This window comes from Solea solea, chromosome 7 (assembly GCF_958295425.1).
Source record: "Solea solea chromosome 7, fSolSol10.1, whole genome shotgun sequence".
In the NCBI taxonomy this organism is placed as follows: Eukaryota; Metazoa; Chordata; class Actinopteri; order Pleuronectiformes; family Soleidae; genus Solea; species Solea solea.
Genome location: NC_081140.1, coordinates 2723360 through 2735943, shown reverse-complemented (window position 1 = coordinate 2735943; position 12584 = coordinate 2723360). Strand labels below are relative to the sequence as shown.

Genomic DNA, 12584 nt, shown 5'->3' with positions numbered 1-12584 from the left:
GGTTCATGTTTTGTCTTCTTGTTCCTATACTTAATCACAGGTGTGAATATGGGCTCCAGGAGAAGGGACAAGAATTTTTGTTCACCCAATTCAATTTTCCTTGGTGGTCTGAGCAGGTTAGTAAAGGTTAATAAAGAAACATCTATTATTATTATTATTATAGAAACATGAAAAAATGTGTTCTTGGTTCAAACATAAGGATCAAGTTATTTAATGATTGCTTATTTTTCTACGATGTTTCTGTGATTAAATCTGCTTACACAGTACACCGTCCAGAGAAACATCCAGACCAGTGGAGAAAACCAAGTAGGTCCAGCTGCAGACCCGCAGACCACTCAACGAAACGCCCCTTTACTCAACGAAACGCCCCTTCACTCAACGAAACGCCCCTTTACTCAACGAAACGCCCCTTCAAACTACACGACACTCTGATTGGCTCTCAAGAGACTGCGTCTGAAACGTGATGACGTTTACTAACGTGATAACGTCTTCTTTTATTGAAACTTTATTTACACACGCGTATCTCATAGACACTTGTTGACAAGAGACTTTTATCCTGGTGTGCGACAGGAAAAGAGAAGAATAAATACTCGTGTTGGCTTTTATGAACACAGAAATGTACTTTCTGTGAAAATTGTGAATAATTAATGTCACTTTGTAAAGTATGAAATGTTATAGCCAAACTGCTAAAATATATAAATGCCGATCGGAAAAGTTCTTTGAACATCACGTTTACACAATATAGTATCACGTTTTTGTGATATAATTATCACGTTTATACAATATAGTATCACGTTTATGTGATATAATTATCACGTTTATAGAATATAATATCACGTTTATGTGATATAATTATCACGTTTATACAATATAATTATCACGTTTATACAATATAATATCACGTTTATACAATATAATTATCACGTTTATACAATATAATATCACGTTTATACAATGTTTATACAATATAATATCACGTTTATACAATATAATATCACAAATTCCACTTTGAACACACACTTTGAATAATTTCATTTGTTTTTGCAAACTTCCAACATCATGGCAACCTGTATGTTACAAAAAGGTGTGTTTAATATAGGCCTACATTTATTGAATGTCTTATTAGTCTGTAGTTTGACATATTGTTCAACTGGACAGAACAATAATTAGAACTAATAAAAGTCTACTTGATTAGGTTTTTAACCTGAAAGAAACCCTCCTAAAATTCTGTGCTTGTGTGGTCCAGCTGGTGGTGACAGACAGATATTAAGTAGAAAAGATCTGCTGAGTATGTCATTAAGGAGATGTTACCTATTTCCAGGAAGATATGTTAAACATTGGTATCTGAATCAAACCCAGCCAGTTGGACATCAGTAGGTATTTTGATGAATGTAAAACAAATGCACTGAAACCCTTGATTCTGCACAGAAAGTTGTATAACTTTCAAATCCATGTAATGAATACAAGTGATGAATGATATATTTTCTTTATTTTATACACAACAGACTATCCAGCAGACACATTCACTACCCAGGGATTACAGGCGCCTGAGGAATTCCTCACACTCCAAGGCTTTCTTGTAATTGCTCAGGAAGCTATCCAGTTTCTGCCTCGCTTTTGAGGAAATGTGGCTCTGAAGCTGTTCCCCAAGCTGGGTTATGTCGCTGACAAGACAAAATGATATAGCAAAATAATTAAGTCGTTAAAGACACTCAAATACATAATAAGATATAAACTGAAAATTGGATTAACAGTTTCCTAAACTATCCGGCTTACCTTGAGTCAAACTCTGTGCCACGCATGTACATCTCCTTGGCTTTGTCCAGGGAGATGGAGTAAACAGCTCTGAGGGCGTATACTGTTGCCTGTGGCATGAAGATTAAGATTTAAGATTGTGTTAGACAGTGACCATGTGTTAAAAGGAGACAGACATATGCAGTCATATAAAACATGTAGTCTACAAATCAGTGTCAGTGTCTGAGATCTCACCTCTGGCAAAAGTACATCCATTACGAATGCCACTGGATCTGCAGACTTCTTGTCTGTCTCAGTACGTTCGAGTACTTCAGACAAGAAGTGCATGACTTTGTCCACTTGTTCATCATCTTCAAAAAGAAGGATGACCCTGTCCTGTTTCTTGGCCCAAGGAGACACCGTGTTGCCTGTGATGATGTTCTATAAAAATTGTATAGGATTTTAGTTTGGGTATTCATATACAAATACACAAACACCACACTAAATGCCATTGTCACTCACTTTAAGGTGTTGCAACATGCCCTGATCCTCTGTGATTACACTGGTTAACAGACAACATGCCTCGCGTCACTTCTGTTGGGCTTGTTGGGCCCTTTCCTAAAATTAAATTACACATAATATGCAACACTGAATACATGTGATTAAGAACTTTGAATAAGACATTTTCTTTCCCTGATTATTTGCACTTCCTCTGATAAGAGGTGTCATCCTGGCTGGCAACTTGTTTGGCCACAGTAACATCACTGCCCTAAATGGATATACAGATAAGCCTGTCTGAGAGGCAAATTGTTACATTACTTCTGAGAACAATCCTTATTATCAGGGGCATCTATAAAAATGCAGGAATCTTGAAACTTTTTCTCAATATCTAAATTCTCAACAAGAGTGAAAATAAAATACACATTGACTTAAGATTCTACACACATGAAGTACAGTACACATAGATGAAATGGCTCCAGCATTAGTTTACTTTACTTTACTTATTTTGAGTTTCTGATACTCAAATGGATGAGTTGAATAGTTTGATGGTCACAGTTATCCATGGTCAGGACAAACAGAAATAACATCACATTTAATAATACATAAGGCTCATGGGGAAATTAAAGCCTTTCAGCGTTGAAATGAAAAAATATTTGATAATTTAGGACTTACCACCGTACTCCACCATTGACCTTTGGTGTCCCTGCAGATGAGCCACAAGCTTTGCATAGCTCCCCTTTTTTGTGCAGATCGGACACTGATAAGTGTCCAAGTTGCATCTCCTCAGCTCAGGGTCTGCTCCTTCACTGAACGTAGTGTTGCTCTATAAGAGAAAATGTAAATTAAAATTGTATTTTGTATTTTTAACATGGAAACATTTTTAATCCAGAATCAAGAAGTAATGAACTGGACTGCATTTGCCTGTAAGACTTTCCCTGTCCTAAAATATATGCAGGCTAACTGAAATAAATCAAATCAAATGACACTGTTGACTGTGATTCAACAGAACTTCTCATTTCTAAACATGAAAAATATTATTCATCATCAAATCTTTTATCTTAACAATTGTAGAACTGAGGTCACACGTTTTCAAATGAGCAAAGCTGTGTGCAACTTGTCAGAGTCATTTAAAGATTAAAAAACAGATAAATACTAATATATAGAGATCATATAGTTTATCTTATACGTTTCTTGGTTGAAAATGAGACAATGTTATATTGTCAATGTTATAACCTGTACATATAAATAAAAGAAAAAAAGGAAAAAAAGAAAAAAAAGGGAGAAAATCGCTGCGTCTTGCTTGCTGTTACAATCGCTATCGTTACAGCATGTAGACATTACTGGTTAATAAACCGCACTTAATTGATTTAATGGATACAAATAATGACTATTCATCCAGTGTTCAATATCAAAATGTGTTTTTTATCCATTCTTACCTTTTCCTCCGTCATTTTCCCGTGTTTTTCCCGTGTTACTTTTTCGGGTTCTCTCTTCATACTCGGTCAACGTAAACTTCATCACGTTTCAGACGCAGTCTCTTGAGAGCCAATCAGAGTGTCGTGTAGTGTGAAGGGGCGTTTCGTTGAGTAAAGGGGCATTTCGTTGAGTAAAGGGGCGTTTCGTTGAGTGGTCTGCGGGTCTGCAGCTAGACCCTTCTCGAGAAAACTGCTGAACAGTCCAGACCAGGAGCTGAGCTGCTGAGTGTTGAATACCAGAAAATGGAAGAGAGGTGACGCTAACATCTTTACCACTACAGCACAGTTGCTCTTACTGACAATTTTATTGGTCTTTGTATATTTGACTATTCAATTTAATCAACACATTTAATTAAGATTTACTGCAAAATGCAATAGCTTACATTTATCTTATTTGCTCTGTTTACATAGCAATGCTGACATCTATTGGTGATTTACTGGTACTACTGCCTTAACAATGACACTCACAGTGGATAAGGATAATTTAATAGCATTTAATAGAGCCTTGTAGTAACGTATACATACGGTAATAAAAATCAAAAAATAGTCTGATATACTGTTTAATATACGACACATGACTTATTTTGGCATACAAAGAACCAACTCATAACCAAAGACTACATTATGTAAAATGTGAATTAACTTATATAAGTTACTTTGGCAAGTTTCAGATTTCAATTCATAAATAACATCCATGGAGGGGGGCCCAAAAAATACAGCCTGCCTATTATAGTTTATATAGTCTAAAAAAAACCTTCTCTCATTATTCTGGGATTTAGCAAATAGAAATAATTTTGGTAATCCTAACGGACCTAAAACAGGAAAAGTGATTGTCTGATTTCATGTCAGACAGTGAGAAAAAAAAGCAAATGTGTCTTTTTATATAGTGTATGTAAACTTCTGGTTTCAACTGTATATGTCAAATCAAAATATCTGTCCAGGGTGTGACCCCCTTTCGCCCTATGTCAGCTGAGATTGGCGACCCTCATGTGGAGGATAAAGCAGTAGAAAATGGATGGATAACTTCGATTATCCGAATGTTTGAAATCAAATTGACATCTATAGACGTCAATGGCAGCGAATGAGTTAATTTGTAATACAACAGTGGTTCAATATACCTCAATTTAATTTTGATCCATTGCACAAACACGGTACAACACGTTTCGTACATTGAACGTTTTCATGTGTTAAGTATTTCTGAGTTAAACAGATGTTGATTGTTTTCTGTACATAAACAGGTAAAGCACACCACTTACTATTTCTTCAATTTCAATTGAATATCAGAATTCTGTCTGCAATTATCTTACATTGACAACAATGATCACTCAACTGATTTGACAATATTTATTGAGAACACTTTGGCCATATTACCCAGCCCATATGAACAGGGCATTCAGAGATGGTAGACTTCACTCCATTCACGCAACAAGCCTCTGTGGGCCTCTATCGCTCATATTGCAAGCAAGTGCAGAAGCGTGTACACACACACACTTCACTCCATGGTGCAAAGTAACAAAACAGTGAAAATAAACACAATATTATCAATCGTCATATATCATGTCACAAAAGGACCAAGAATAAGTTAACACACATTAAATCCTAAACTTATTTTACATGTTCTAAAATATAAAATATACACTGATCCCCAACACTTTTAAGGACTTTTGTTTTTCAAACAGATTTACAAACTTGGACTTTGTATTCCATTAATTTATGTATATTTTCATTTTCCTGGTGTTGTTTTCAATCATCCTTCATAAGTCATACTTTTTTGATCCCCATAATTATATCTACTTCAAAATTTTAAAAGGATCCAGTAATTTTTGAGTAAATACAGAATATATGTCTCAGATCTAGATCACCTGACAATTACTTTTAACTCCTGTCCGAGTCCACCATTCCATAAAGGAATGTCACGGTTCACATAAGATAAATATCATCATCTGCTCATTTCTGCGATGGAACATACGTGAGAACTCCGTCATGTGAGTTATGATGTTAAGAACAATTGGTAGATTTTCAGAACCTGATCTTCTAATGGTGAGAGATTTCAATTTTTTTGATTGTATGTTTCCTGCAGTTCAATCATACTGAAGGAAACTGAAAAGTTTTAAATGGTTACATGTTCATCATTATGTTACTGATGTTTTGATAACATGAAGAAACATGGAAAACAGCTGACATTCTGATATGGAGGAAATCTGTCCACCATCATTGTATATGTGGTTCAAACTGAACAGGAAGATGAGGGATATGTTACTGAGAATAGATGAGAACATGTTTGGACTACAGTTATAGCCGTCTTAACTGATACGCAATGCTGAGGAGCTGGTGAGGAGAGAGTTGATGCATCTGAATAATCCGTCCATTGAGCAGGGCATCGAAATAATCATACACATACATGGACTTGGAAAGGAGAAAAGAAACAGTTTTAACCATTACATTTATTTTCTCCATTTATATAATATTGAAATATATATTAAAACCTTATTTTATCTGCATTTGTGTGTGTACATTTAAGCTAGAATTTACTAATGTGGTCTCACTGTTTCTATGACCCAGTGCCACGACCCATGATGGCTTTCTTTGTGTTTCTCTCTGGTCTGAACAGGATTATGTAACATTTGGGTCCAAACAGCGCCACCAAGAGGCCAAAACTGGAGGCCAGGATGGCAAATACCTCCACTGCATCTGCATATTTGCCTGGTGAGCTGATGTAAGCAGGAACAAAGGCCACCCACACTGTACAGAAGATCAACATGCTGAAAGTGATGAGTTTGGCCTCATTGAAACTGTCTGGAAGATTCCTTGCTAGAAAAGCTAACAAACAACTGAGGACAGCCAGTAAACCAATATAACCAAGTAAAACTGCAAAACCAACTGTGGACCCAACTGCACACTCATAAACTATCTTGTCACTGTGATACTGGGTGTTTTTATGAGGCACTGGTGAAGCAGAGACAAGCCAGGCAGTGCAGATTGCTGCTTGAATGGTAGTCAGAACCAGAACTGTCCCTCTCTGCTGCACAGCACCAAACCACTTGAGACTGGACTCACCTCCTGGTTTGGAGGCCCTGAACACAGCCAGAACCACCATGGTTTTCACCAGGATACATGAGACACAGAGCACAAAGCTGATGCCAAATGCTGCATGTCTTAGTTGACAAGTCCATAATCTGGGTCGTCCAATGAAGAGCAACGAGCAGAGGAAACAGAACTTAAGTGATACCAAGAGCTGGAAACTGAGTTCTGAATTGTTGGCACGAACTATAGGTGTGCTGTGATGATGGATGAAGATGCCCAGAACAACAACACAGATACATGTGCCCAACAGTGAGGTGGTTGTCAAGCAGATACCCAGAGGCTCATGGTAGGAGAGGAAGTCTGTTTTCTTAGGAACACAGTGGTCACGCTGGGGGCTGGACCAGAAATCTTCTGGACAACTGGTGCACTCCATGGAGTCTGAGAAAAGAGGGAAAGTGATGAGATACATGTTTATACAACATCTCTGAACTGTGATGTTTAAAACTTTACACTCACCAGTTGTATTGCTGATCTTTCCCTCAGAACAAGGGACACAGTCAAAACAACACTCAGGTTCCCCCTTCTTTCTGGCCATGCGGGTACCTGGAGGACAACTCTCACTGCACACTGACCGAGGAGGCTGTGTGGAGAAACATCAGTATCTGTTAGATTAATCTATAATGATTAAGGTAAAGAGATGGTAGTCTGACAAAATAAGAAATAACCTGTTTGGATTCAAAGTTCCAGAAGATTTTGTCTTCATCCAGTGTGAGTTCTTCACCTTTGAAGGCTGACCTCTTAACCTCACCCACTCTCTGAACTTTAGTTCTTCCATCAGGGAGCCACGCCCAGTTCATGATGTCATATACAGGTAAGGCATCACCATTTTCATCAAATGACACTCGATCACCAAATGTTGTTGTGAAATTTACTTTCTCCAAGTAATAAATAATCTATAAAAAAATCCAGATAAGGGACAAAGGGAAAAAAGCATTCAAAGTATAGAATCAGAATCACCTTTATTGTCATTATACAGTGTACAACGAAATTAGAGGACAGTTCTAGTAGTGCAAGTGAAAAGATAGAGTGGAGAAGAAGAACGAAACAGTGCACCAACACCTTCTAAAATTAGAAGGATATGTAAAAAAGTATTCAAGTATTTACAGTACATTGTACAGCAGAGTGGGTGTATGTGGGGTGTGTATATTGCACGGGTACGAAGTGTAAGAATATTGCACAGTTTGGAAGAGTTACTTAGTGTTAAGCACTCTTATTGCACTTGGGTAAAAGGTGTTCGCAAACCTAGAGGTACGGGCTTGGATGGACCTGTACCTCTTTCCTGAGGGCAACAGTGAGAACAGGCTGTGCCCAGGGTGTGAGCTGTCACAGGTGATGCTGGTGGCTCTGCACAGACACCTGGTGTCGTAGATGTCTGACAGAGAGGACAGCTGCACTCCTATGGTGCCCTGTGCTGACTTTCTGACTCTTTCCAGAGCCTGAGAGCTGCTCCTGAACCACACCAAGATGTTGTGGGTGAGGATGCTCTCCACAGAGCACCTGTAGAAGGACAGCAGCAGGTCCCGGGACACGTTGACCCTTCTCAGTGACCTCAAAAAGTACAGGCGCTGCTGTGCCTTTTTCACAAGGGCATTGGTGTTAGTCCCCCATGTGAGGTCCTGAGAAATGTATGTTCCCAGAAACCTGAAGTCACTGACCCTCTCCACCAGGTCTCCCCCAATGAGAAGATGAGCAAGAACCTCATTCCCTCTCCTGAAGTCCAGCAGCAACTCCTTTGTTTTTGAGGAGTTGAGTGCCAGGTTATTGAGGGAGCACCAGGCAGCGAGGTTCCGGACCTCCTCCCTGTAGGCTGTCTCGTCACCGTTTAGTGTAGTGCTCCGTATAGTGCTCTCTATCCACTAAATTTCACTCTATTAAGAATACAGAAGTAGGATCTTTCCATCCATATTCTACCACTTTATCCTCCACATGAGGATCGTGGGGGGCCCTGGTGCCAGTCCCAGCTGACATAGAGCTAAAGGCGGGGTCACACCTTGGACAGGTCGCCAGTCCATCACAGGACCACAACCATCCTCTCTCACACTCACACCTATGGTCAATTTGGAGTATCCAATTTGCCTAATCCCAGAAGTAGGATTTGGTCTATAATTTCTTATCACTTCACACTCCAAATGAAATACGAAGGATTAAGTGAAATGAAGAGCTGAGTGTGAACTGATATCTCACCTGCCATGGCTCCAGTCTTTGTAAATGAGCACAGGTGTTGTTGCTGAAAGGTCCTCTCCCTGGCTCACACTGCAGCATGTCATCAAGAGCATACACCAGAGCGTACACAGCCTTATACACATTATACTCTGGTCTGAGGTCTGAAACGTCCAGGAAATCAGTCTCCACATTCTCTATAACTTCCTGTCCAGTGCATAATTCTCCTGCAGCTTCCACCCAACCTGCTGGAGGTGGTGCAAATCTACACTGAAATGTGTGTTCCCAAAACAGATTCACCTGCAAATGTAGTTCATCTTAAATTGATGACAATATATTTTTTTCCAAAAAATTCCAAATCAGAGTAAAACTCTCACCATGCTGTTTCCATCAGTGTTGTTGTGATGTAGATCAGGACGTATTTGTAACAGGAAGTCCCTGAAACCTGGTATTTCTCCTCGACGGATGGCGATGCCCAGTGTTCCACCCAGGTACGGCATGAGGTGAGGAGTCTGGAGCACAGCAACTGATGTCCAGGCTTCACTGGCAATCCACTGCAGGCCTGTCACATTCTGCCTCACCACCTGTACATTGTATTATCACATGTATATGAATTCATACTTTCATACCAGTAAAGTATAATCTAGTTTCCACAGTTGATGTCACACACAAACCTAGAATACTACCAGAATTACAGTCAAATCTGAATTTGTCTTGGTAAACAATCTTACTCTTAAACATTAGCAGCAGCTTTAACAAATGACATGTGAAATATAAATATTTTTTTTTTTAAGCTAAATCATTTTGCTACATATTTTTTTCAGGACTGACCTCTTTCATGAGGTTAATCATGAGGAAACTATTTGCAAACACAATCACCACTCGAGCTGTAGATTTCCTCATCACATCCACTATTCTCCGTAGTTCAGCAGGGTCATCACCCCGGGGCAAAATCTCTGTGTAAGCCAGACAACCTCCACCAGCTGGACCCAGATCAGAGTGAAAGAATCGGGCAGCATGGAATCCATAATCATTATCACTGATGATCAGACCAGCCCAAGTCCAACCAAAGTGTTTTAGAATCTGAATCATAGCATTCACCTATGTGGACACAGAGCAGAGGGATTAGTGCACAGGCTGGAATCATCTTTACTATAAATCCTGCTAAACAGGTTCATCAAAGACTCATGTTTAATCACTGACTGTAAATGTTGTATTTCTGACACCACACAAGTCTGACAATGAAACATGTAACATGACTGGTGACACACTCTTTTCTTTTTGTAGATACATTTTCACCTGAAAAGCATCACTTGGGATCGTCCTAAAGAAAGATGGAAACTTTTGTCGGTCACTCAGGCAGGAACATGTGGCAAAATAACTCACCTGCAAAACAATACAGACTTTCTTTAATTCAACATTCTAAATAATATTTTAACATTGATTGTTATGTTCATGTATTTCATTGATTTAAACTTACCAGGGGCACGCTGTACAAACCTAAGACTGTGGATATGGCAATAGAACGTGTAGAAGAAGAATCTCCCACAATCCCTAGGAATGGAGGAGTTCCGACACAGTTCTCCTCTAATGTAACTTGCTCTTCTTGACCACTGACTAAGGTCAGTGCTGCACGAAATCCAATTCCTAGTTGGGCACAGTTATCATACAGACTGTATCCCAGAGTCACATTAGGCAGCAGGTTGGAGTTTCTGTTGATCTCATCAATAGCAAAGGCCATGGTCTGAGCCTGTCTAAAATCTACAACATCCAAACTAACAAAATAACACAAGTGTTTACAATAAAAAAAACAACATAAAATAGAAACAATTCAAAGCTACATGTTCCACAACTACATATTATGAATTTAATCAGATAAATAGTTCAAAATATAATAACAAAATGTGAATGCAAACGTAACATGACTTAAAATGGCATATACATATATATGTGTATATATATATATATATATACACACACTGTAAGTATTTTACATGAATCATACATACAGTCTACTTATAGACTTGTAGACTGCTGTTTCCCTAACAGACTCACCCATAGCAGTCAGGCTTTTGTGGCTCTGAGGTAAATGACAGGTCAGGATCAGTTGAAATTGTGTTAACAGCAAACAGTCCACCTAGAATCACATCTCCAGTTTTGTGCATCCCATTCACATGAAACTGTCCCTTTAACTGACAAGAGGAGGAATAAAGAGAGGAGGACACAGCAGAGGAGAAACATAAATACAACATTAGGAAGAAGAGGCTGGTGTCTAAAAATGCCCTCATGACTTTGCTTTGGCTCATCTCCTTTTCTGAGTGCAGTCTTATCACAATATCAACACATTTTATTAATTTGCAGCTGCCCATGTTGATTAATCTTGTAACACCACCCATCAGTGCAGAGGAGGAAGTGAAGCTGTAGGGGCAGGGCCCAAAATAAATTCCAACTGATACTGATTTGTACTCAATGTCTTTGTAGATATTATTGATTATTATTTGAGCTTTAGTATTGTAAATGACAGCTTTTGATGTTTGATTGTAGAAATTAAACATTAAAAGCCACAACACAGAATATTAACAACAGCATTTACTGAAAATCAAAATTAAATTTTACCTGCACTACTCTGCTTTTTTCTATCAAACACTTGGATATTCAATTTGTTTCTCCAATTACAAAACAACTTTGTATTTAGTCTTTTTGTGTTAATTTTCATTTTATTCATTATACTTTATACATTTTACACAAGTAAACTTGAAGTAAACTTTAATCCCTTCCTATATTTTCAGAATTATTACTGTTTAGTTCATGTTTAACATCATTTTAATAATAACAATTTTGTCCTTGTAATTGGAGGAAAATTTGCCCCATTTTGCCCCTCACTTACTTGGGGGACAGTACTTATTTCTACCAGTAGATGTCAGTAATTGGTTGGCTACTTTGCTGTTTGGCGCTATACTCCTGTGAAAAGGAAGAACTTAGACGTTGACGCCAGAGAACCCAGTGCACAGCTAAGACTGGCTTTTTGTTTTGTTACAGGTGAGGAAAAGGTTCACACGCACCATATAAAGTTATATTAAGAGTATTCACACTGTTGGTATGAGGCCGTTTGTGTTTCAGGTTGTTCACTGTGACAAAACCCCCCGCTTACTGTTGCTAGCCTCCGATGCTAAATCAGCTAATTCAGGCCAACCTCATTAGCAGTGCAGCCTCGTAACAATACTGGTAACCTGACTGTGCAGTGGCTGCAGGTGGAATAGCTCATGTGTATGTAACATGGTGTATGTGCTGCATTACTAGGTGACACTGTTATATTCAGAGGAATCAGTTGTGAGCGAGGAGGTGTTGCGACAATGCCACCTGCGGTAGTCTCACCAGCAGGAAATTCTAAACTTCTAACACTTAATCTTTATTAATAAGACACACAGGTTCAACAATACCACAGGGGTAAGAGATGGTCTCAAAATAAGGAAATACTTTATTACCCTGTATAGATTACTGCCCTCTGAACGCTATCACCATCAAGAACCGCTATCTCCTGCCCCTCATGTCCTCTGTATTTGATCAGCTACAGCAGGCCAAGGTTTTTACTAAACTGGACTTGCGTAACGCCTACCACCTAGTCAGAAT

At 38.7% G+C, this 12584-nt stretch overlaps 2 protein-coding genes across 3 annotated transcripts; both read right to left on the bottom strand.

The window, feature by feature from the left end:
- Positions 1-1470: 1470 nt before the first annotated feature.
- Positions 1471-3029, bottom strand: LOC131463047 (PWWP domain-containing DNA repair factor 3A-like). 2 transcript variants are annotated; one of them, XM_058634710.1, is made up of 4 exons: positions 2908-3023; positions 2257-2352; positions 1990-2175; positions 1471-1865 (listed from the first exon to the last, which is right to left on the bottom strand). In XM_058634710.1, exons 2-4 carry the CDS (start codon positions 2272-2274, stop codon positions 1773-1775), a joined length of 297 nt encoding a protein of 98 aa, XP_058490693.1. In that variant the 5' UTR covers positions 2275-2352; positions 2908-3023; the 3' UTR covers positions 1471-1772. The 2 variants fall into 2 exon arrangements, with proteins under 2 accessions (XP_058490693.1, XP_058490692.1); XM_058634709.1 differs by lacking the exon at positions 2257-2352 and having other exon boundaries at positions 2908-3029.
- A 3196-nt stretch (positions 3030-6225) lies between these two features.
- LOC131463038 (extracellular calcium-sensing receptor-like) lies at positions 6226-11611 on the bottom strand. Its single transcript, XM_058634683.1, has 9 exons — positions 11010-11611; positions 10435-10729; positions 10254-10340; positions 9786-10055; positions 9326-9538; positions 8979-9254; positions 7460-7687; positions 7251-7374; positions 6226-7172 (listed from the first exon to the last, which is right to left on the bottom strand). Exons 1-9 carry the CDS (start codon positions 11507-11509, stop codon positions 6262-6264), a joined length of 2904 nt encoding a protein of 967 aa, XP_058490666.1. The 5' UTR covers positions 11510-11611; the 3' UTR covers positions 6226-6261.
- Between the last annotated feature and the right edge of the window lie 973 nt (positions 11612-12584).

What these genes read in the sequence shown, in the direction of transcription:
- LOC131463047 (XM_058634709.1), bottom strand. Translation starts at nt 2,964, where the DNA reads ATGCAAAGCTTGTGGCTCATCTGCAGGGACACCAAAGGTCAATGGTGG. An exon ending in GTCAATGGTGGAGTACGGTG is followed by an intron (nt 2,176 to 2,907) that starts GTAAGTCCTAAA and finishes CAATTTTTATAG; the next exon opens with AACATCATCACAGGCAACAC. An exon ending in TGGATGTACTTTTGCCAGAG is followed by an intron (nt 1,866 to 1,989) that starts GTGAGATCTCAG and finishes TTCATGCCACAG; the next exon opens with GCAACAGTATACGCCCTCAG.
- LOC131463038 (XM_058634683.1), bottom strand. Translation starts at nt 11,509, where the DNA reads ATGTTTAATTTCTACAATCAAACATCAAAAGCTGTCATTTACAATACT. An exon ending in ATGGAAACAGCATGGTGAGA is followed by an intron (nt 9,255 to 9,325) that starts GTTTTACTCTGA and finishes CTACATTTGCAG; the next exon opens with GTGAATCTGTTTTGGGAACA. An exon ending in AAAGACTGGAGCCATGGCAG is followed by an intron (nt 7,688 to 8,978) that starts GTGAGATATCAG and finishes ATTTTTTTATAG; the next exon opens with ATTATTTATTACTTGGAGAA.